The following is a 25,664-nucleotide window of genomic DNA, read 5'->3' as shown; positions in this document are numbered from 1 at the left end:
TAGTTAATACTATTGGAAGACTCACACATAGCTCTAAGTTTACACATGCTGTCAGCTAATAAACGGTCATTCAAACCACATTCACTGACATATTTCTAACTTTCCTACAGGACAATTTAGTACACAAGTAGAAGCACCTAACCAGCGGGTGAAAACACATGCAAATCCTCAACCTGATGGAGTATTCCATTAATTATTCCATTATTGAAGCAACCAAAGCTGAGGCCATGGTAAGCAGCATAACTGATACCATTGAAGATAATGGTATGTTCCTACTTAAAGGTCCTCTAACACTCCATTTCCCCTCATCATGCAATGTCTTCTGATTGACAAGCTGCAGTTGATAAATACATGTATCTCTTGCTTGACCCTTTCTTCCCTCACTGCAATCCAGCTTCTGTCTTTCCCAATCTATTGATTCCAGCTGATAGTAATACCAGACAATCAGATCTCAGAGTGAAATATTGCTTGATTGATCATAAGTATTATTTTTGCAGCTTGTTTGTTGTAGTGGTCAATGTGGATCATGGACACACTGGTATATGAATATTAGCTTATATTAGGAATTCTTACTACACAAAATAAATTTTAAAAGCTGTAAGTAAGTAAATTCAGCAAAGGGAAAAATTCAGCATTTTCCCCAGCAGCAGCCATTACACTCACTTAATCCCAGTGAAGTATTACTGCTGCTATCTTAACTCTATTTCTTTCATCACTGCCAAGGTTGCAATATCATCTTTTTGGCTTTTCTACACAGTCACAAGATCGGACTCTCTCCATTACTGTCTAGTATGTATCCAGTCCAATCTAAAAGAAGGATTTCCTTCTTGGGAATGAGGTGGGTCAAAGAAAATTAACTGACAGCGATCATAGTGTCATAAAGTAGAGGATGATGATGGCAAAATTAACACTGAATAATCCAGACTAAGAATATTCTAAGTGTGGAGGGATGAGTATAATGGGGCTAAAATGGAATGGGGTCATGATAGATTGGAACCAGTGGTTAATGGGAAAACAACTGCTAAATAATGGGCTACTTTCATGGATGTGATGGCCAGAACATAATCAAGATATATTCCCTCAAAAGGGGAAGGTGGGACAAAAATTCCAGAGCCCCTTGGATCAAAAGGAGATACAAATTAAGTTAACGTTGGTATGTCGAGGACATTTCTTGTGATAAATACCAATGAGAACGAACCTGAGTAGAAGAGAAAGCTCAGAAGGGAGGTGAGAAAGAAAGTAAAGGACGCAAAGAGAGAATATGGAAAAAAATCTCAGGTAGTCAATATAAAAAAGGGAAATCAAAAAGTGCCATGTTAGAACATGAACAGTCAAAAAGGTGTTAAATGGAGAATAAGGGGATTTACCCATGGAGGTAAGAGACATGGCTGAGACAGTAAGTAAATGAACACTTTACATCTGTCTTCTACATATTGTCCAGGCCACGGTGACAAAGGACAGAACTCTGTCACATTATATGTTTAACGTTGATAAGGAGGTGGTACTGAATAAGTTATCAGGACTTAAAGTTGGCAAGGTATCATGAGTGGATGATATATATCTAAGCATATCAAAAGATACGAGAAATTGCAAATGCGATGACAACAATCTTGCAACCTCGGATGATGCTAGAAGACTGGTTATAATGCTTGCAATTTTCCATTTTTGAACAAGGATAGTGATAAGCCCAGCAATTTCACTTTAACTTCAGTCAGGAAACTTCTAGAAACACTGTATTAGTGAACATTTGCAGCTCAGTTTGTGGATGAGGTTGCTGACTTGCTCGCTGAGCTTGTAAGTTGAAGTTTCACCAGAGGTGCACAAACAACATTACCTGGAATGGTGACAAAATATCTATGAACAAACTTACCAGCTCAGCAAGTAAGTCAACAACCACAATTATTCTGGATTAAGTTAAATTAATGGCTACACAGAAAAATGTGGGTCAATTCAAGGGAATCAGTAAGGATTTATTTTAAAAATGTCTAACTTGGAACAATGAAAGAAGTTTGATGAAGGCAAGGTTGCCAATATGGTATGCATAGACTTTTAAAAGCTTGGGAACATTGAAAACAGAGGACGACAGTTTAGAACCTCAAAAATACATAAGTTGAAGTGAATGGATAGACAGTAGATTAAAATTCAAATGTGGGGAAGTGTGCATTGATTTTTTTTGGTGGAAAAGAACATGCAAGAATGTGTAAAATGTAAAAAAACTATTTAAAAATGTTATACAGGAACAAACAGTTGTTGAATTTGGATAAATGTAATGTGAGGTTTTGCATTTTGGTAAAACAAGGGTGGGACTTATTAATAGGAGGGCCTTGAGTATTGTTGTAGAATAGAGAAACCTGCGGGTTCATGTACTTCATTCTTTGAAGTTTGTACCACATATAGATATAGTGGTTAAGGTCTGTACCATGCTTGACTTCATTGTTCAGACCTTGGAGGAGTATAGGAGTTGAGACAATGTTGAGGTTGTACAAAAAACTTTTTTTGTAGTACTGCATCCAGTTTTGGTAACCCTTTTAGGGGAAGGATATTAAGCTAGAGAGGATTCAGAAAAAAATTACCAAGGTACTGCTGGGAGTGGATAATTTCAGTTCTAAGGAGACATTAAATAGGCTGGAACATTTTTCACTGGAGCATGAGAGGTTGAGAGGTGACCTTAGAGAGGTGTATCAGGTCATGAGGGGTATAGATAAAGATGAATGGTAAGTGTCTTTTCCCACAGGTTGAGGAATTTCAGGACTAGGGGACATATTTTTAAAAGGTGAAGGGAAAGATTTAAAGACATGAGGGGCAACTACTTTAAAAAAAAGGTTGTTTGTATATGGAATTAACTTTTGGAGGGAGTGATGGGATGCAGGTAAAGATACAACACTTGCAACATTTGAATAAGTACATGAATAAGAAATGTTTGAAGGAATACAGCCAAGTGCAGGCAGGTGTGACTGGTTTAGTTTGGAATAATGGTCAGCCTGAACTGGTTGGAACGGAAGGGTCTATTTTCATGCTGTATGACTTTGATATACCTGGATGCATAAATCGTTCAAGGTGATAAGTCAAGTTTAAAAAAAGTTTCCACGGTTTTACTAATAGGGGCAGGGTGTTCAAAATTAGGGAGGCGATGCTGAATTGTATAGAACTCTGGTCAGACCTCAACTGGAATACCATAAAGAATTGAGGGTGAGACATTTTAGGAAATGCATTGGAGAAAAGTGAGGAAGAGGCTTATGAGAATTGTTATATGTTGAGAAATGTTAGTTACGAGGGTTAATTGGAAAAGTTGGGATTGTTTTCTGTGAAGAAAAATTGGGAGGGAGGAATTGTTCCTACTTGTAAAAGGATTGAAGATGAGAAGGCACACAGTAAAGTCATGTCAAAACAAGCAATTCCAAAGCGAGCAAAGACTTTACATAAATAGTTGGATCTGGAATGCACTGCCTGGAGGTGGGTTAAATCACAGCACTGAAGAAGCTATCATTTCTATTTAATGAACTTGCAATATGTATGGTTATGGGGAAAGGCAGGAGTTTGGCACCAAGTCAAAACATTCAGAGCTGGCACAGAAAATGATGGGACAAATGGCTTCTGTCAGCACTGCAACAATTTGGATTCGGAGATCATTAATGACACCAACTGTGTCAAGTCAGCATGATAAAACTGCAATCTTTTGTATATCCCTGCAATTTGCACTAAACAAATACACCAAGATGTTGTTGAATGCAGGCTGGGGCAAAATGAATGTTTGCAACTTAAATGGCATAAAACCAGCTAAAATGAATAATGCAACAATAATTAGATTAGATTAGATTAGATTAGATTCCCTACAGTGCGGAAACAGGCACTTCGGCCCAACAAGTCTACACCGACCCTCCGAAGAGTAAATGACCCCAGACCCATTCCCCTACTAATGCACCTAACACTATGGGCAATTTAGCATGGCCAATTCACCTGACCTGCACATCTTTGGACTGTGGGAGGAAACCAGAGCACCCGGAGGAAACCCACGCAGACACAGGGAGAATGTGCAAACTCCACACAGACAGTCGCCTGAGAATGGAATCGAACCCGGGTCCCTGGCGCTGCGAGGCAGCAGTGCTAACCACTGAGCCATCTGTCTTGAATAGAACTATTTTGACATAAGCTTTGAAATAATTAATATTTCAGAGCATTTATCTCAAAAGTGTTCAACATTAAAAAGTCAAACTTAAACATATATTAGTAAGTTTGGAGCTGTATTTTCAACCACAATTTGCAAAGATCAGTCAGCCTGAGGCCATAAGAGATGCAGAGTAGAACAAAAATGACAGTGGAATCAAAAAGCCATGCAGAAATAAAAAAAAAAGGTTTCAAAGCAGTTTAATGACAAGTGTCTGCGACCAAGTTTACTACAAATCTCTGAACAGAATACTTATCAATTAATGTGCCTGCTAAATTCATTGCAGAAAGCACAGAAGCACTTCGAACAGATTCTCAGAATGAAGAGATGGCAGCTGGTGATCTATTGCAATAATGAGAGATACATTGATAAGGATTCTCATTTAAAATCTTGGGGTCTTGAGATATTTACATTGATTTTAAAGTAAAGAACAGGTTCATTACCAACTCCTGTTTTCAGGCAAATGGTCCTCTACAAGCAAGGCCATGAATGCTAAATCTAAAGAAATACCCAACAGCTGTAACATATACCTTTCACAAAAAACATTTAGCAATGCTTTACATTACTTAGTTGTTGTTTTGTTGTAACCATTTGTGGACTCCAGCAAGGACTATGATTAATGGAAACAAAAATGGGTTCCTCATTTCCCTCTTAACTACTGCTTCAGTATGCTGGCCTACTAATTTTTTAAAGGAGTACATGTTCAAAATATTCCATTTGCAGAGACAAATACACACAACATCAAGGTTGATCAGAACAAAAACATGAAAGCAATATTTAATATAGAAAATCAAAACATTAGTTTTGTACAATTTACACAAGATACAATAAAACCTTCAATGTGAGAATATAGTATTTCACTCAGATTTGATTATGACCACATAAAACACCATGAGATATTTTTACCCAAATCTTCCAATGCTACCTTTGTGTGCCAAAGCTATTTCAGTCAGAGTGGTTGTGCACTAATTTGAAATCCTGCTGCTGTGGACTCAGTGCACCATTATAAGCACCTACTGCCTACAGAAACTTGAACTTCAAGTGCAGAAATTTCCTCAAATGGCTATGAACAATCTGTAGAGATCAACAACAGTGATCTGTACAGGTAGTACCAAGTGACTTCAGCAAACAGTTCAAGCACAATCTCTTGCTGGTCTGCTTGAAAGGATGCAGATTCAGAGCGGTTTTGTTTCAATGACTACTGCAACAAAACCAGGAACTCTTAAAGTATGGAGAAAACAACCAATTCATGTCTTAGGAGGCACCTGTAACAGCACTTCATTTAAGCAAACATTTTCAAAATCAACTTGCTCACAGATGGTACTACACAGCTTTAAAGCAGATTGGTATTGCAACCAAGCCACCTGAATCAGAGAAAGGGGCCTACCACTGCAACACAAGATCTTCAGATACTTAATTTATTCTTCCATAGGCAATTTGTTTCAGCAAGATTGAGTAGCAAAAAAGCAAAAGCAACAATCACTAACACTTACTTCAATATTCGCCATGGCATTATGTTGAATAAACTATTCAAAAGTTTTACTAGATTATAATTAGACTGCCAATTTAATGTAAGGTCATTGCTCTGCATTAATCATACATGGACCAAAACAACTGGAGAATTTGTTGCCTACACCACAGTGCTCAGATACCCACTTTTTTTTTACATCTGCAATTGTTGCAATTTAATTGAGGATTTGCTATCATTTTCTTTCCACCCCTTACTATTCAAACAAGATAATGCTGTCTGTGTTCTTTACCATAATTAAATGGTTTAATTAAAAATACAGGATTTGCCAACTTACCCAAGTAATGATCAGCACTTCATGCTCCCTTCCTATGCACCCATACCAGTTGAGCAGAAATGCCTTCCCAAACAGACAAATCTGCAGAAGCTCAGCTGGATCATAAATGTATTCCAGAATATCATTCACATACTGAGTTTTGTGGCCCTGAACAAATACTTAATGAAATTGTGGTCTCTCTGACAAAAATTCAAGTTTTATGTGGAAATATGATTAATGCAAATCTCACTGTACTGAATGGTCCTGGTCATTCCTACTCCGTACTGTAACCAGCAAATCATGTGCTTAACTGTCACTTAGAGAGTATATCCATGAAGTATTTTGGCGACTAAGTACTGGTAAGGATTCCTCAAATCTAGCATAGCTGTGAATTTCTTTCCAATATTTTGTTCCTGTGATTTGTCTGTAAACAGTAACTAATAGCCTCCTCTGTAGCTTGAATTCTGTCCAGAAATCTCATCCTGTCAAGAGCTATCTGCATCCATTGGCCCTTGCGCGCTTCCCTTGATGCGAAGGACCATGTGACCATTTTGTGAACTTCAACGAAAGGAGAAAATCTGACCTGAAAAAAGAAAAGCAAAAATAAGTAAACTCTCTTAAAGAGTGAAATGCTATGTAAATTTCTGAAACTTGCTGACCTAAACAGTTTAAAAATCAAACACATGTACAAATTTGTTTTGAATAGATAAAACAGAGTCCTGAGAATATGTATTGCTACTGAATCATACAAATACATCATACTAAACCCAGCTGATGACCTTAAATTGGTTTTGGCATAATTCTCAATACAGCCCAGCTTATTTACAAAATGATTTATAGTAGTTGAATAATATTTAATGGTGCAAATACTGTTCTGAGGTGCTCAACCAGCCTTGCAAACAATCAGCATGGAGACCACATTGTAAGTGACGAACACAGTTTTTACAGACTAAGTCAGTGCTCCACAAAGTGGTCATCCAGGAGACCACTGTATTCGCTGATCACAATGTGGTCTCCTCTACACTGGAGGAGTGAAATGCAGACTGGCTAACAATTATGCAGAGTACCTATGTTCTGTCCGTAATAATGATTCTGAGCTTTCAACTGACTCACTTATTACACCATCGTGTTTCCATGCAAATATGTGTCTCCAGCCTGCTGCAGTGATCCAAGGCGGAGTGTAAGCTAGAGGATCTCATCTTCCACTTGGTGACCTCGTGGCTTTCAAAACTCAATATCAAGTTCAATAACTTTACAGCTGGACCACCTACTTCCACATCTTTTACCCATCCCCATATTCCAAGTCCTGTTATGATATGAATTGCTTTCAGCAAAGCCAACCCTTTTTCACCCACTCAGTCCTATTATAGCCTAAATTTATTTTCTCCCTTGACTTACAAACAAATATCCCTTTGTGTACTTGCACTTTTTCTTCTTTTTCACTCTGGGCTTAATCTCCATCTATCTCTTCACTCCTCCAACCCCCACCCCCAACTTCCCCAGCTCTTGTCATCAGCATAAATACTATTTTCTCGATTATACTCTGGTCTTAAGAAGGATCACTGGACTCAAAAGCATTAAATTATTTCTCTCTGCAAATGCTGCTGGACTTGCTCAGATTCTCCAATAACACTTGTTTCACATTTGGAATAATTTGATTACATTTTTGCTTGTGGTAACATGGACTTTCAAAAAGCTTTTGCTAAAGGCCAACTTAATAGGCTTCTTAGGAAAGTCAAAATGCATGGAATAAAAAGGGACAGTAACATCATGGATAGAAATGACAAAAAGAAAGGTCAACTGTAACTGCAAAGATCAGCCACTCTTCCTCTTGATTCCTGAGGAAGGGCCTGTGCCCGAAACGTCGAATCTCCTGTACCCTGGATGCTGCCTGACCTGCTGTGCTGTTCCAGCAATAAAGTTGCAACTTTGATCTCCAGCATCTGCAGACCTCACTTTCTCCACTCTTCCTCTTGATCTATGAGAATGATTCCTCAAGAGCTCATGCTTGAAACATGGATTTTCTTGCTCCTCAGATGCTGCCTGACCGGTTGTGCTTTTCCAGTGCTGCACTTTTTGACTCTGATCTCCAACATCTGCAGTAATCACTTTCTCCTGAGAGAGAGAGAGTCTACAGAGCACCGTTTCAAAATTTCTAGATGAGCAAAAGAATTGGAAGTATTATGAACATCGAGGATAATAAGTTTAAGATAAAGGTGGAACATTTGAACATGGTACAGATGAAGAAGAGTCGACATAAAATAATGGGTCAATTTCTAAGGGAGACCAAGAGTAATCAGACAGTGATTTTTGGGTGCAAGTTGTTAAAGAGGACGGTTGATAAAGTGATTACTAAAGCATGCAATCCTAGGCTTTATGAATAATTGCACAAGGTGTTAAAAACTAAGATTATGAAGAATCCCAACAAAATACTGATCTGGCCTCTACTGATGTCAAACCCGGAGTTCCAAAGTTTTGAAAGGATATATATTTTTAAAAAAAGGTATTGGTTAGTGTGCAGAAAGGTTTTACAAAAATAATGACAGAATTAGAAGGCTAGATTAAACAAAACAACCACCTCAGCTATTTGTAATGTAGAGAATACGGTATTTTCTTAGAGATGCACAGCAGGTCAGGCAGGAGAATGCTGCACCACACTCTGGACTCTGATCTCCAGCATCTGCAGTCTTCAGTTTCTCCCATTTGTTCAGAGATGTTCAAAAATCATGACTTTAGAACAATATATAGGGATTATCAGTTTCCATTGGAAGTAGCATCAAGAACCAAAGGACATCAATATTTAAGAATAGAAGTAGCAGAGGTAACACAAGGGAAACCATTTTACACAGGAGATGGTTAGGACCCAGAATGCACTGTTTGTGTGTGGTCAAGATATACTTAAAGAAAGAACTGGACAATTATCTGAAGGTAAAAGATTATTAGTGCTACAGAAGAGGCATGGGAGTAGAATTAGCTGAGTTGTCCTTGCAGAGATCAGGTATAGAAAAGACAGGCTGAATGGTTAGAGCAGAGAAATTGTCCAATAAACTTAGAATGGCCTATGAATAGTGTTTTGAAGTCAAGATGAGACTAGAAGTAGGCTTCAAGAAGATCCTCCTTCTGTAATACAGCCTTGACCCTTTACAGATTTGAAGGTAAAATGACCACATAAAAGAGTTGTGCAGAACAATTAGGTGGACACAAGAGGATTTTTTTTTTGAAAAAAGCTTAACATTAAAAAAAACTGCAAAGATAAGAATACTCATCAAGATGAGCAGCATCGAAATATTTCAAGCTAACAGACTATCAGAATGGGAGACAGAGATAAATACTTAAGGCAAATTACAAAACCAGATAAAGTGGGGAGGAGAAAGGGTTTTTGTCTCCTTTACTCTTTCATGTGATGTGGGCATCATTGGCAAGGACAATAATTGTTGCCTATCCCTTGTTCTCCCTGAATTGAGTCACTCAGTAGGGAATTTCAGAGGGTACTTAAGTGTTAAATCACATTGTCAGGTGCTTGAAATCACACGCAGACCAGACCAGTCAAGGATGACAGATTTCCTGCACTAAGAAAACATTGGTGAACCACATGGGTTTTACTTTTTAAAAAAAAATAAGGATCATAATGATTACCATGAAAGTCACCAATGTTCATTTGGAAAATTTTACTAATAGAGTTTAAATTTCACTCATTACTACGCTTGCATTTGAAGTATCCCCAAATCATTGTGCCTCTCAATTACAAGTCGAGCGACATGAGCACGACAGGAACTACAAGTGACTAAACGACCAAAAAAAAAGGGAAGCTGATGGAAAATAAGTGAGATAATAATAAAATACCAGCAATTTGAAACATTAAACTATTTCCTAGTCCATGGATGCTGCCCAATTTAGTATTTCCTGCATTTTCTGTTTGTACATTCCTTTGTAATGAAACCAAAGACAGTTAGAAAGCTGTTGGAGCGGATAAGTAGAGAGTGATCAAGAGACAGGCATTATTGAGATGACCTACCTTCTTAACAGATGGTTTTTCCACTTTGTTGTCCTCTCCTTTTACAGATTTTGCCGACACTTTCCTTATACAAAATCTGATATTTTCTCCAGTGTCAGGTATACAGTAGTATCTAAAATGTACTGGTTTTTGTAAAGTTGAGAATTTTACTTTGATTAAGCTTTTTCTTCCACTCTCACAATCTAGTAAACCCTGTGTATTCAAATCCAAACTTGCTTTCCTTTTTGTAGAAGAGCTGCTAAGACAAGCTGTGAAGTTCAAAAGATTATCAGGGTCTGCAATGAAGGAAGATTTCCAGGGCACTTCATTCAGTTCTTGATCACTCACATCACTAAGTGAATCATCACTGCTACATACTATTTCAGAATCTTCCTCCGAGTCCTCCCACTCTTCGCTATCAGTAGAATTGTGATCTTCTCTATTAGTCATCATCTTGTTCCATTCTGATGGAGATATTGAACGTTTTGGAATCATACAATGACAGCTGAAATGATTGATAGCTACACACTCATGATGATGCTCAAAATGATCTTGGTTAAATTTGTTCAGATAATGCTGGCTGCAGTTCCACTCAGTACATTGTGTAGAATGATCTTCTAATGTAATTGGATAATCGGAAGGTCCTTTGCTGGTAATTTCTATCTGGTTGAATTTGGTTGAGTTAAACTGTGCAGTAGTTAGGTTATCTTGCTGTTTACACCCATATTGAACACTACTTCTTTCATAAGTAGTATTCATTCTTCCAAACCAGGTGAAGATCAATAATTTTTTGTCAATTCTTTTAACATCTTCAACTTGACTGCTGTTTAATGGTGTCTCTTCTACAAGCTGATTAAGCACTGCTCTGCATAACTGAAGAACTGTAAGATATCAAATTCAAGATCAGATTGATAGGAATGGCATAACATCCACTGATCAAAAATAAGACATACCAAGCATTGATTGATATAAATATTAGGATGGGATAAACCATGCACAAGGCCAAATGTAGAACACTTCAGTTTTCTTTTAGCCCTTTCCAACATTACGGAGGGGTTGAGAAAGCTTGAAGCCTTACACATCTGCTACAGGAGATGTAGGAAAGCACTTAACCACCGGGTGAGGGAAGGGGGTGTGCATTTGTTTAGAGGAATTAAGGACATCTGTTCTTAGTGTCAATGGATAAAGTGATAATATTTGTTCATTTGAGGAATGTGTGGCAGTACTTCCTTCTCACCCTGGGGGCTGGAAGCTGCACATATTTCACAGTGGGATGTTGGATAACTGAGCTTCTGGTTTAGATCGAAGACTCTTAACAAATCTCATACTCAACAGGAAAATAACTTGTAATTTAATAAGCTGAGTGGATTATGCATAGAATAGAACAATCCTGATACATTTGCAGATATACCACACTGAGCAGATTTGAATTTAATGAAGCTCAGCTCCCTAATTTTGACTGTTCTGGAATGTGAATGTCACATTACCCTTAGAAGCTTGGAAAACACAAAGGCTGAAACTGACATAGTAAGAAAGTTGGAAGATGTTGATGTATGTGAGACAGACACACATGCGTGTTGTTCCCTGGAGTTCAAGATCTGGGAATGTAATGAATTTAAATTTGCATTGTCAGAATCTAAGATTATTTTAAAAAGAAAAAAGTCATTTTGTAGGACAAAGATACTGGACAACTGGGCATGTTCCCTGAATGAGGCTACCTCATGACCTTTTCCACATGGTTTAGACTAGTCTCCGATTATGAAGTACTGTTAAAAGGGAAGCTTATCTAGCAAAAGCAATTGGCCATTTGGCTTGGCTTGATCAGGGTTCCCATTTTGTGCACATAGCTTAATAAGTCAAGCATACTCAGACCTGTCAATGAGTTTCTCTTCCTCTACAAACTTTTGCCATTTTATTGCTGCTTATCTGATTAAGGTCGTGATGTTTTTATAATTTTAATACCAATTTCTGTATAAAGACAGCTTGTTTGCAACAATAAAGAGCTGTCTCAGGCTATTCTGAGGCATAAAAGCTGCTGCCACTACTCTGCTAATGGTTTTAAAACCTTAGTTCAAGCCTGACTTGAAGGTATTTATGTTACAGTGTAACAGTGATGCCATTGGTAAATAAAAGGTAATAATGTAAACTGGGATTAGATTGGGTTGGGATATCTGGTCAACATGGACAGATTGGACCGAAGGGTCTGTTTCCATGCTGTACATATTCTATGACTCTAAGAGTTTTATATTCCTGGCTACCACAGAGTTCAATCTCCAGGACAAAGCAAAACAGGCTTACAGGTCAAGTCCATCAGGGATTTCCTAAGCCGTCTCAAAGAGTTACTTTAACAGAATATTGAAAGTAAAATTCCATTCCTTTATTGGGATAGAGTCTTTACAACCAGAACAGACTACAGAACTACAACACTGGTATTCCCTTCAAGTGCATCTTACATTTGGGGTTGCAGCATAGAAGTTTTGAATGGTTGTTTCCACAGTCTCCAATCCAATCTTCACACTTTTTTTTGGAAGAGACACCAAACAGTTTTACAGTGCATTCATATATTCCAGATTTTTTTTTTAAAATGGAAAAATCTTGAAAGGGATATGGGAATCACTGGTAATGTCAATATTTATGGCCCCATTCAGATGGTCCTTGAATTGAATGGCTTACAAAGCCAGTTCAGAGAGTAGTTTGTGTGTCAACCACATTGCTGTCATTTGCAATCATGTGTGGGCCACACCAGGTAAGTATAATAGATTGCTTTCAGGTATGTTTTCACAATTGAAGAGAGCTTCATAGTGCCCCTTACTAAGATAAGCTTTATATTCCAGATTTATAAATTGAACTTAAATTCCACAAGCTGATATAGTGGGTTTTGAACCCATCTCCAGGTAACATTAGTCTAAACTTCTAGATTAATAGTTCGGTATGAGTCAGTTAACTAGGATGGCTTTAAAATTTCAAAAATATACTTTTTTCATGAAAATGATCTAAGATAGATAAGTAAGGTCCTAAATAATAACATGTTTTTTTTCCCCCCTCTCTGCAAAATCTAGTTGGAACTGATATTTTTCAGGAGGTTCTTTAGTTGTAAAAATAAAACAGGACACTCTCGACTTATGCTCATTTTGAGCAACAGAGAGTTGGACAACTGACTGGCCCTTTAACAGTGGTCTTTCTCAACAATGCCTTTGACTATTCGGTAAGGTTACACATTTTCCCATTCTCTAGTGGGAAAAAAAATCCTCCAAATCTGAAGAATTTAGAATTTGAATGGGTCTATTTATAGTGATAACTTCAATAGAAACAAAGCCAACAATGCAACATTCAAATAGGTCACATCCAAATTGGTCCATTGTGCCAAATCTCATCATTCATCACAAAATCTAAAATTGCTGCAGTGAATAGGTTGTCACTCCCCCAATCCCACCACTCCTTGGAAAAGAGTTGACAGAGCTTCAATCATCAATTATTCAACTGCTATTTGAATAGACTTGTTAGTTCAATAGAGAACAAAACAAAACCCCTTTTTAGGTATAATACATATATTTGGAGATGATTAGCCCATCATAAAAAATACATTTGAAATGAAATGATTCTACATGATCTCATGGAGTCAAAATGCAGTACTGTCATTAAAGTATACCGAACTATTAACAAGACACTCAGATGATTTGTCAGATACCCTAAATGTCCTGCTGTATTCACACATCCTTCCCTACCTGCTCTCATACAGGTTCTTCTTAACACTACCATACAGTAGTATGGACAATACTAGTCCTCCAATTGCTTATGAAGTCTGTGTTGACATTTGGACATGTCTGACTGGACAGAGAGCATCACAATATTCAACTATTAATGGCATCATAACTAACCCAACATCTATAAGGATATGTTAGACTGCAAAATCTATTGGATAATGATTGTAAGCAAATATCCTGACTTAGTTCAAGACTATACCCATTCCCACAACCACTTCTACCATCCAAATGTGCTTAAGCCCTGTATGCCACCACTTCATTTGACAGTAAGAATTCAGCAGACATGAATGGTCTGGATTTCACAGTAAGAAACCAACTGGCTGTACAAATCCCTGATTGTGAGTCAGTCAGGTAAAGGGGACTCAATGTGCAACACTACAGGGTTCTTGGTCCTGTTCGCATGCAAGTCTCAAGATTTTTGTGTTGCTCACGTGGATAAAAGCACAGTCTATTTTCTGGATTCAACCATCCATGCCACTGTGGTACAGAAATGGGTTGGGGAGTAGTGAAAACAAATGTTCCAATGATATCAGACAGCATAATCATGGGAATAAGTGTTGTTCCATGCCATTCAAAGGCTGTTTTGCCTGCTTGTTGCCAAGGTGGAGGACAACTTGGAATGAGAGGGGAGGATTCCAGGAGCTATGATTCATATTGGAAACGATGACAGATAGAATAAGACATTGGAGTGAAAGTAGGCCAGTCTAGAGTCTGATCCACCATTCAATGAGATTATGGCTGATAGTCTAGAAGTCCACTATCCTGCCTTTTGCTATAGCCCTTGGATTCCTTATCGTAACCCAGTCTCAGCAGCAAAGAATTCCACAGACTCTCTATCCTACCCTGTTAAGTGCACTCTAAATTTAATGTTGAGAGTCAAGGTTCTTGCAGGTTCATTTTCAATGGCTCAAAAGTCTCAAGCAAGTTAACCATTTACCTATAATGTGGCTGCAGCCAATAAAATAAAAAAACAGAAGTCTCATTTGTGATGCAGAACTAGAAATGAAACACTTGCTTCAAATGTAGCTCAAAAATGTTTCAAGTTTATAAACTGAATATTTAATTTAATACTGCAGACATATTAAGTATTCCTCTTTGCAAACACCGACATGTGCTTAGAAGGGATTACATGGACCCAGAACCATGCAGAAAAAAAACCAAGGGAAGTACACAGAACGGAGTTTCGCTTTCCAAGGTGCAGGAGAACAAGTAATTAGAAACTATACCAATCAAAAAGGGGCATTTTAGACAACATAAGGAATGGCACAAACAAGTTTAAGACTTTATGCTCCTTTTTTAAAAAAAAAAATCAAGAGCAGCAGTCTGGGAGTCCGCTAAAGTCGAGGAGCCAGCAACACTTGGAAACAAATTAATACGAATTTAATGCAGTTGAGCCAACACCATCTCCACTGTGATGGCATTTCGAGGCTTGAAAATGGTCATCAACCCGCTGAGTGTGAGACCAGTAGTACAACTATTATAACTTAGTCGGCGCTCCAGAGCGGCTACTGCCGCCTCACGACCTCAAAAACTTAAGTTTATCGCCCCCTCTTTAGCATATTCTGCTTTACAATTTCAGTTCAAGTGGGGAAGAACTTCCAACAGCCCGACGACAACAGAACAACTTTTAGGAAAGTGCCAGTTGTGCCTACTTTGCTACCGAGGGTCTGGTCCCAATCACTCGAAGGTGCACTAACATGTTTCGAGGTTTTCACACTGCATTCTCTCTGGCAAATACTCGTATTCCACCCACCTGCGTGCAGTCTTATTGATAACCCAAAGAATTCTGAGAGACCACCCATCAGAGCAACTCCGAGGTGCCATAGCACAGAGAATGAGGCGACAACGCTGATCATGAAGAGTTTTCAATGTACATATGCGTTTACCAGAACCGCATCAATCAGCAGCTAAGTCCCGATATAGTCAGACAAACAAACGAAAGCAATCCGGAGTGCTCTCTTTTCTCTTAAAATAGTATGTTGTGCAGCAGGATTCTCACTGTTATTATCCAATCCTATCTAATCACGTATCAACCTATTATAGTCAGTCCACTCTGACCGGTTTTCAAAATCAGCAATGCTGATTAGCGAGTGGTGGAACTGGTTACTTAATTATCAGAGCTCAACTCCTTATTGAAACGGAACAGCTCTAAGCAGCGTGGTTTTCTCGCTTTGAGCAAAATTTCCACACGTCACACAGGAAACCACCCCTAAACTGCGTCTATAACTTTCCATACACACACACACTGTTTTCCTTGATCTACAATGAATGAAAAGACCGCAAAATATAACAAGGAGCATCAAGACTGGGGACAATATGAATCTAATCTGCTATCCAATGAGATCAGCGTTTATCATTAACCTCAACCCCACCTCTTGGTATGTAAAAAAAAACCCTTCATTCTATAATGTTCAAGAATGGCGATAATGCAATTGTAGAAATTCATGAGTGTAGCCGTGTCAGGCATTTACTAGTGAGTAGAAAAGCTCTTCCAATTTTTACAGGGCCTCCTGCTGGTCGCAGATTGCAAAACAAGATTGTGTGATTTCCAGCTGAGCTCCTTGCGAACCGCTTCAGAGGACAGTTAAAAGTCAACCACGTTCCTGTGTGCCTGTATTCACACAGATGTGGGGCCAGGTAGTGATGAAGATTTCTTCGCCGAACCGTGCTTATTTTCTGCACCGAATTGAAATTTCACCCCTATGAACGACTGATAGTAATTTGACATCCATAACCAAAATAAATATCCTAACTCGCCAAATGTTTCAATAGCTAACCTATTGTATATTGGAACTGTAGTTTTACAGTTCTGCTTAGTAGCTATTATATACAGTTAAATGTATTACAAAGGATTTCATTTATAAGAAAAATGGCAAAAAAAGTTCAGAACATGACTTCATGTATGATAGCACCATATAACGGGTGGAAATGCCCCCACAAGATCCTTGGATCGATAGTAAGTACTCCTTTTTCTCCATTTTGAGAGCAGTTTTACTATTAAAGCTTGGATAGTTTAAAATCCAAATCTTGAAAATAGGGGCAGATACAGGTTAGTTCTAAAAGATATTTTTAAAACGCATAGTTTCAAACTATGACTGCAGTGCAACTGTAGTTCAATTCAGGGCAGGTATTCCCATAATTTTACGATGATGGCATTAAAAGCCATTAATTTTGACTTCCAAATAAGTTTAACTTCTCACTCTTAATTCTGAGAAGTGCATTTAAAGGCAAGTTTTAGTTGAATAGAACCAGTCATTGTAGCCAAAGGTGTTAGTTTGTGAAGCTTCCAAGCCAGGAAAGTTTACAGTAGAAATCTTCAAGTTATTAGAACTGAGTTTAAGACCATTAAAATTATGAAAAGCCTGTACCAGCAGACTTAGAAGGAAATTGCAAAATTGTCACTGCAGGCCATGTTCATGTGCAGCTTTCTAAAATCTTCAAATCACTAATAACCATGACAATGAACTGCAAATAGATATATAAACCTAACAAGGAGAAAGTGAGGACTGCAGATGCTGGAGATCAGAGCTGAAAATGTGTTGCTGGAAAAGCACAGCAGGTCAGACAGGATCCTTGGATGCTGCCTGACCTGCTGCGCTTTTCCAGCAACACATTTTCAGATATAAACCTAACAAGCCAAATTTTGTTCTGGAAATTGATTTATCCAGTAATGACAAGCTTAGATGGCACTATACTAAAATCAATAAGTGATAATGATTTAGCTATAATAAAATATAGCTAATGGGTGAAGCATAGTGCACAACTGTTTGCATGTATCAATGTTTCAATTTTAAGAACTCAAATTTGAGATGTTTATATACTCTTTTAGAGAAATATTAACCACTCCTTTGAGTAATAATAATTCTATTAACACATCCAAAAACAGAGGCTTAATAGTATTCACCACTGCATCAGACTCTAAATGCTGACGTGAACTGGATTGTGAAAATCTAACCGATCAAATCGCAAGATATCTCAAATTTTACAGGCATGAAACATGGATTCCATCTTCAAAAAAAGTGTTTACATGAAACCTCTTACCCTTAAAAGGAATTTAGCAATGCTTGGATATTAAAAGGTGATATTTTAATATAGCCAAGAAGCAAAATGCACACACACCCTTGCCAGTGACCTTAAAAAGAGAACTGCTGCACATCTGGTTGACATTTGACATGGTAGGGGCCAAGGCGCTCAACTGTGTGCGCTTGGGTGGGGAAGTGTGAAGAAAAGCAGCAAGATTTAGGAGTTTGAAGTCAAATAGTTACTGTGCAGTCAACTGACATGTTTCAACAAAGACACTAATTTACTTCAATATACAGTATTTCAAGAAACTTATGCATACAACATTCAATTTTTTTTTTAAAAACAGTCTTTTAATTGTAATTATTTAAAAAAGGTCAAGTTAACTCCATTTCCCCCAATACATTGAGGTGTTCACAATTTAGGATGCAACTTCAACACCTATCCTACATCTGCCATTTTGCATTTATGCATGTAATGATACCTATTAGTGGCATATCAAATGCATAATACACAACCCAAAGAATTCTGAAGAAACTCAGGTTTGGCAGCTTACGTGAAGAGAAATACTGTCAGAGTCCAATGACCATTCATCAGAAAATGAGTCACCACACTGGATTTGAATTCAAGTATTTCTCCTTCCACAGCTGCTATCAGACCTACAGAGTTTCTCCAGCATTGTTTCAGATTTGTAACATCCAATATTTTGCACTCAAGCTAAGATTTCAAAATCCTCCAATCAGAAATGTATTTGGAAACTGCTGTGAAATGATGCCACATGTAAATAATTTGAGATAAGACCACAAGATCAAAAATCAGACAGGTTGACATGAACAAGATACAAAGAATTTTATTTTTCAGGTTAAGTAAATCAATGAAGAAACTTCTTAGGCGACAAGTGCTGAAGCGGTGGAGGATTCACTGTGGGGAGAAAAAAAGTAATGCATAATTAGCCCATTGCATGGACAACAAAACTGATCTGACAGATGCAAAGTTCTCTCCTTATTTATCAACACTTAGAAATGCAAAAGATTTACAGCAGAGCGACACAAACTAAGAAAGAACTATCCAGTACAATCCACCTTTGAATCTTAATCTAGAACCACTATGTTTACGGCATCTCAACTGCATTGCAGGCTTTTTTAAAAAAGTGATGATTTTCTGCCTCTACCATACTTTCAGCCAGCAAGTTAAAACTCCCTCCAGCCTCCAGTAAGAATTTTCTGAACTCACCTCTTATTGTCCCATCAATGCCACTTTGTACATTAACATTTCAATGGAAATAGGTATGTCCTATCCAGTCTTTTTTTTAAGAGCCAGATTTCAGAGTGAACAGGACAGCTGACACTTGTCCTCTCCATTCTATGTATATTTTCCAACACCAGGAAAATACTTGTGGCCAATTGCATAAGATTAAGCTATACTCAATGACACATATCAATGCCTCTACTACTTTGGAAAGCTAAGGTAATTTGTATGTCCACAACAACTTGCCAATTTTTTAATAGATGCATCATAGAAAGCATTCTCTCTGGATGCATCACAGCTTGGCACTACTCTGCCGAAGACCACAAATTACACGGGGTTGCGACTACACAGCCTAGTCCAACACGAAAACCAGCCTTCTTTCCATTCATGAACAGATTTAAAACAATTTTTGAAAACATTTTCCATTAGCAGTTTAAGAGACATCTGAACTCATTTATCCACAATTAAGGATGCCAAAACTTTAATTGTTACCTCAATGTATTAAACTTTGAATTTCACATGCCTCCAGCTACCTCCGTTTCATTCGACTCTTCTGCAAAAAAATCATCTCATTTCTCCAAACAAATCTTTTGTTCCAAATTGGTCATTCCTTCCTCTTTCACTAGGTTTTCACTGCTTTACTCATGCCATCATACTACTTTACTAAATTATTTTAAAGTCTTCTATTCTTTCCACTTTCTGCAGTATTGAGCGCTTGGTATTTGACAAGCATTGCTTCACCTTACTGTGTGTAGCTCACTCAGACATCCAAGGAAGAGTTTGCCAACATTAAGAGCAAATCTCTTTCTGGAAGAAACTGCGAATGGTTGGAGAAACGTCATCATTGAGAGCTAACTATTAGTTTTAAAATACACTTACCTACAATATAATGTGCTCAAAGCAGATTTGATTAGTAGAATCTTACAAAATAGGTATTAATTACTCACTATTTCCAGTTGGGTGGAAGTACCCTCTTGGACTTGTAATAACGAGCCAGCCTATGAATCCTGCTTTCAATAAGAATCAAACGAAACTTGGCATCCTTGTCCTGCAGCAAGAATACCATATTGCTCAAACTGATAGGTTAAAGGGGTTGCCTGTTAAACAATTATTGGTTTCTTCACCACAGGTACATTAAACTGAACATAGCCACATAGCTCACTCAGACATCCAAGGAAGGATTGACCAACATTAGGGGGAAAGCCCTTTCTGGAGGAAACTGCGAATGCTGGATAAAACATTCATCACTGTGAGCTGATACATGCAATTCATCGCTTGAGGAAAACGCAAGTTAATTGTCAGCAAAATTAGCTTGCAATCATAAGACATTCAGAATTAAAAAACAAGACCAAAAACATAGGCAACTTAATGCTTTAGATTACAAACATGAATCTTTGTTTTTATTAAACCGATTTCATTCTAACATGAAAAGTAAGCCTTCAGCTGCTCTGTCCCAAGCCCTTTCATATTCAAACTCAACTCTGAGCAAGACCTAACATTTATAAGTATTTTACCTATTTACTATCGCTCAAATTTAGGGCCAGAAGAGTTATGACAGTTTTGCTGCGACAACTATTGCAGTGTTGACTATCATTACTCTACTGAAATGAACAGTAACTTCTGGAAAACATATGCAGGCAGATAACCACTGCAAGAAATTCAATTCTTTTGCAGAGTATAGGCCGTTGAGGCAAAACTCTCAACACCCCAAACAACAGTACTTAATTGATGAAAAGCTCCTCAATACAACATAAATGTCACTGTATAAAGCTGATGAGCATTCTTGAATGAACTGTAACATATACTTTAACTGTAATAGCACTTACCTTCCTGTTCCTCTCCAAATGTTTGCGAACAGCCACAGCAGTCTTGATCAAGTGGTACAAGTCCTCTGGAAGATCTGGAGCAAGCCCCTTAGACTTCAGGATCCTGAGAATCTTGTTCCCAGTAACAAAACGCACTTGGGCAACACCATGGGAATCCCTAAGGATCACACCTGAAAGACAGGTTTATAAAGGCTCTTCTTTAACATCCAACTTAACTGGCCAAGTTGAACAACAATACTATGTTAAGAGCATGGCGCTGGAAAAGCATAGGTCAGGCAGCATCTGAGGAGCAGCAGATGCGACGTTTCAGGTAAAAGATCTTCATCAGGGCCGTTCAACTGGCCAAGTTGAATAACAATTCTGTTATTAGTGTGCATAAGAATAACAGTTTAAATACATATATTCTCAGTGAATTAATAGCCAGTTACTTGGAAATGCTCACTCAGACATCCAAGGAAGGTCGAACCAACAAGTGGACTTGTCCTTTCTGGAGGAAACTGCGAATGATTGGGAACTGTCATCATTGTAAGCAAGTCACCTAACATTACAAGTGTCCCATGAGGTCACAGCCAAACAAATCACAGGAAAATGTATAAGATTCTATTAAACTGGATCAAAGGGCAGAAGGCAGAAAAAGTCATTAATTGTTGAAAAGTTAGAATGCTAACTTAAGAATGCTTTAAACGAAAAAACTTGCAATTCTCAATTAAACAAACTGAATTTTCAATTTAAAATTAATATTGGCAGCAGAGCTGATTTGATATTAGGGAAATACCATGCTGATACCATAAGCTCATATTGCATTAGCGAATAAAAATTTACAAACTTTACAGAACTGATGTGTCAGGATGCAGAGTGTTAAAAAGTTTAATCCACCGGGATCACAATCATTTAACAGGAATGTCTGAAAGCTCCATTCAGTCTGGAAACACAGACATTAATTGGAAAACACATAATCAGCACTCCAGCAGATAATGCAAAAAATTGCTTTGAGGGACTAGCCACTTTCTTGCTCTTAATATCGTGCAAATTTGTTAACAGAGCTTATCTATGCTCAAAAGTACCCATCATTCATAAGGTACGTTCCCCCAATTCAAAGTCCCAACTACCAAGTGTGCTGGACCCTTAGTCCAGTAAAAGCTTTCTCCTGATGTACACGCACCAAGCTTCTTAAAACTAATCACTTATCTTCACCATATCTGCTCCAAATACAACCCAAGCTCATATCTCAACACTTCTAAACCCTGGCAGTACTTCGTAGACTTCGCTGCATGCACAACAAATGGACATAATTCTAGTGTGACACAGATTTGTATATGATAGCAACTAAAGAAAAACCAATCATTTTCAGCATAACTGTCTTAGCTTTTCTCATTTCAATTAAGGTCAAGGATCCTCTGTAGTCTATTAAGTATGTAGGTGCATCACATTACCTAAACAAAAATGCCTGCCATGTAAAATGAAACAAGAATTCACATTTCAGACCAAAGACTCATCAGACATGAAACAGATCTCCCTCTCTCCCCACAAATGCTGCCTGATCGGAATATTTCCTGTATTCTGCTTTTATTTCATTTCAAGTTTTCAGCACCTTCAATATTTTGAATATGTATTAACAATAATAAGTCTGTTTCTGTACACAAATTCTTATGCGACTACCTAAAACTGTATACTCACCAATCTGTGATGGGGTCAAGCCCTTCTTTGCTAGCTTGTAAATTTGTTCTTTTACATCATCAGATGTTAACTTGAGCCACTAGGACAAAAGAGATATGTCACATACAGAAATAAAACCAAGATATTCCTATTGAATCTATTAAATTCACTTATAACCCAGATACCTCATTCAAAAGCACAAGAGCTCAATATTATGAAACCTTTAGAAAATCCTATAATTAATTTGAAACAGATCAATTATAAATCAATAAACAAAGTCACAATTAAGACTGAACAGATCAGTAATTGACTGACTCTAGACACTGAAAATCCCTGACCCAAGATATCGGTAAAAGAAAGTGAGGACGTAGATGCTGGAGATCAGAGTCAAAGAGTGAGATACTGGAAAAGCCCAGGCAATCAGGCAGCAACCGAGAAGCAGCAGAATCGACATTTTGAACAGGAATGAGGCATGTGGCCCAAGGGGGTTAAGAAATAAATGAGGGGTGCACAGAAAAGCAGACAAGAATGAGATAGGTAGACAAAGGTGGGGGTGATAGGTCAGAGAGAAGGGTGGAGCAGATAGGTGGGAGGAAAGATGGACAGTTCAAGAGAGTGGTGCGAAGTGTAAAGTTGGATCTGGGATAAGGTGGGTAATGGGAAATGAGGAAACTGGAGAATTCCACATAGATTCCATGTGGTTGGAGGGCCCCAAGGCAAAAGGTGAGGCATTCTACTTCCAGGGGTCAGGTGGTTAGTGTTTGGCAGTGAAGAGGCCCATGACTTGCATGTCCTGGGCGGAGTGGGAGTTAAAAGTATTCGCCACAGAGCGATGGGGTTGTTTAGTGTGTATGTCCTAGATATGTTCTCTGAAACATTCTCCAAGTTGGCATCCTGTCTCCCCAATGTCGAGATGACCACAGCGGGAGCAACAGACACCGTAGATGACGTGTGTGGAAGTACAGGTAAATCTCTGCTTTCAGTTCTTCTGAGCATCAGATTCTAAAGTCTTTCCATCCTGAAAAACTTCCGCTATTATGATCAGTAAATACTTTTACCCTTTCCCTCATTATAACCCATCAGTTCCCTTGCTTCCCAATAATTTTGTTTGATTACAGCTTTTTGCAGACTGTATCCACCTGAATGCTCTCAATCCAGCAGATCCTTATATCATCAGAAAAGGAAGCTTCATCATGGTTTATTCAGTCATAAACATATACATTGTAAATAGCGACAGCCATAGTACAAAGTTAAAAATCACAACACCAAGTTATAGTCCAACAGGTTTAATTGGAAGCACACTAGCTTTCACCTGATGAAGGAGCGTCGCTCTGAAAGCTAGTGTGCTTCCAATTAAACCTGTTGGACTATAACCTGGTGTTGTGTGATTTTTAGCTTTGTACACCCCAGTCCAACACTGTCATCTCCGAATCACAGCCATAGTACAAAGTCTTGTACCACTCCAGTTACATTCTGTTTTTTGAAAATGACTTATTTTACCCAAACATGTCTAACTTCCATTCACTTTGTCCAGCACTTTATCAACTGCCTTTTGAAAAGCAAAATATGCTATATACTGGATTTTATATAAAATCCAAACTGGTTATACCCTCAAAGACAGTTTTTTTTTTAATTTGTCTCCCACTTACAGAAGAAAAATCGATTGACTTACAGTGGGCACACTGCGCCTGTAAGGTAAAGCTGACTGGGACAAGCCCTTGCTGCAAATAAAAAGATAATAATAATAATCGTGTGATGTATCACCAATAATAAACATCGAAGTTTCACTCTCCTGTATTCATTTTTAACATACCAGTGGAAAATGGTGCAAGTTATGTTGAGCCTGGCCGGCTGAACACTGAACATGCTCTGCTTTACTTCAGCATCACCCAAGCTCTTTGAACACTTCTAACAGCATTACCCAAGCTCTTTTGGATTAATAATGAACCTGAAGCAGTAAGTACAAGGTTAAAAACCGGTGGAGCGAAGCCATCACCAGCATTTCCCCTCCCCCACCTCGCCGCCCGCCCGCTCCCCAGGCCAGCGATTGCATACAGGAATACAGGAGAGAACTCAGCCTTTGGGCCCCGTGCTGCAGCGAGATAAACCGCGGATTACACACTCGCATGAAGGCAAAACACTGGGGATGCCGGAAATCCTACTGGGCGAAACAAGCCTGGTGAAAGCCCCAAGGCCGAGCGTCAGGCCTACGTGGCTCCTCGTGGGGCTGGCTCAGGGAGCTCCACCACCGTTAGACCGCCCCGAGGAGGCGCCACTACCGCCCGCAGTGGGCCCCTTAAAGCCTCCCTCCGCTACATAACGGGATGTACCAGGCTGGGAACCCTCTCACTTGAGGCGCCTTTGGCCGACGCCGACACCTCTTCCCAGGCCCTTACCCAGGAGCGTGCATACGACCCATGGCGGCGACAGGAAAGAAAGAGAAGGAGGGCTCTGCGCCTGCGCCTCTTCTGGGAGCCTGGCCACGCCCACGTCACTAATGCGCCTGTGCAGCCACACCCCTCTCCGCTCGAGTCTGGCAGGCGTGCCTGGACTCGCGAACGCGCTCCCTCAGCGGCGGCGCGCGTCTGTTGTCCAGTCAACTGGAGGCTGCAGGAGGTCGGGGGTTCGGTACTGACCTGGGACTGTGCCGACCCAGAATCCACGTCTAGTTCAGAATCTGCAGTTGAGTTCAGCTCGGCGGGAAATGGAGGACCACCAGATGGGGCTGAAAGGGGTGTATCTATCCAGGTGGGAACGGGAGCAGGTCAAAAACGCTGTTCATCAGTACTGGAGACACAAATGATACGCAGCAAAGACACAGACCCTTCGGTCCAACTCGTGCATGCCGACCAAATTTCCGAAATTAATCTTCTCCCATTTGTCAGCAGTTGGCCCATATCCTTCTAAAACCCTTCCCATTCATATACTCATCCAGATGCCTTTTAAATGTTCCAATTATACCTGGCTCCACCACTTCCTCTGGCAGCACATTCCATACACACCCTACCCTCTGCGTGAAAAGGTTGAGCCTAAGGTATCTTTTAAATCTTTCCCCCTCACCCTAAACCTATACCGACCTGGACTCCCCCGCCACAGGGAAAATCCTTGTCTATTTAGAGTGTGTTGCTGGGAAAGCACAGCAGGTCAGACAGCATCCGAGGAGCAGAAAAATCGATATTTCGGACATAATCCCTTCATCAGGAATTC

At 39.0% G+C, this 25,664-nt stretch overlaps 2 protein-coding genes and 2 non-coding genes across 4 annotated transcripts; all 4 read right to left on the bottom strand.

Moving 5' to 3' along the window:
* Nucleotides 1–4,563: 4,563 nt before the first annotated feature.
* LOC122557776 (uncharacterized) lies at nucleotides 4,564–15,778 on the bottom strand. Its single transcript, XM_043705775.2, has 3 exons — nucleotides 15,461–15,778; nucleotides 9,965–10,824; nucleotides 4,564–6,532 (listed from the first exon to the last, which is right to left on the bottom strand). The coding sequence occupies exons 1-3, from the start codon at nucleotides 15,561–15,563 to the stop codon at nucleotides 6,326–6,328; spliced, it is 1,170 nt and encodes a 389-aa protein (XP_043561710.2). The 5' UTR covers nucleotides 15,564–15,778; the 3' UTR covers nucleotides 4,564–6,325.
* Nucleotides 15,779–18,561: 2,783 nt separating this feature from the next.
* rps13 (ribosomal protein S13) lies at nucleotides 18,562–24,949 on the bottom strand. The gene is made up of 6 exons (XM_087996495.1): nucleotides 24,854–24,949; nucleotides 24,130–24,178; nucleotides 22,479–22,557; nucleotides 20,802–20,971; nucleotides 19,923–20,023; nucleotides 18,562–18,648 (listed from the first exon to the last, which is right to left on the bottom strand). The coding sequence occupies exons 1-6, from the start codon at nucleotides 24,874–24,876 to the stop codon at nucleotides 18,615–18,617; spliced, it is 456 nt and encodes a 151-aa protein (XP_087852621.1). The 5' UTR covers nucleotides 24,877–24,949; the 3' UTR covers nucleotides 18,562–18,614.
* On the bottom strand, nucleotides 20,134–20,228 carry LOC122558140 (small nucleolar RNA SNORD14). Its single transcript, XR_006314041.1, has one exon. It is a non-coding gene; the product is annotated as a small nucleolar RNA SNORD14 (small nucleolar RNA).
* Nucleotides 21,240–21,330, bottom strand: LOC122558141 (small nucleolar RNA SNORD14). The gene has a single exon (XR_006314042.1). It is a non-coding gene; the product is annotated as a small nucleolar RNA SNORD14 (small nucleolar RNA).
* Nucleotides 24,950–25,664: the final 715 nt, after the last annotated feature.

Source organism: Chiloscyllium plagiosum, unplaced genomic scaffold, assembly GCF_037043375.1.
Source record: "Chiloscyllium plagiosum isolate Xiang-an unplaced genomic scaffold, Cpla_swu_hap1 HiC_scaffold_18, whole genome shotgun sequence".
Taxonomy (NCBI): Eukaryota; Metazoa; Chordata; class Chondrichthyes; order Orectolobiformes; family Hemiscylliidae; genus Chiloscyllium; species Chiloscyllium plagiosum.
The sequence above is the reverse complement of the archived record's forward strand: the minus strand, read 5'-3'. Positions and strand labels throughout refer to the sequence as shown.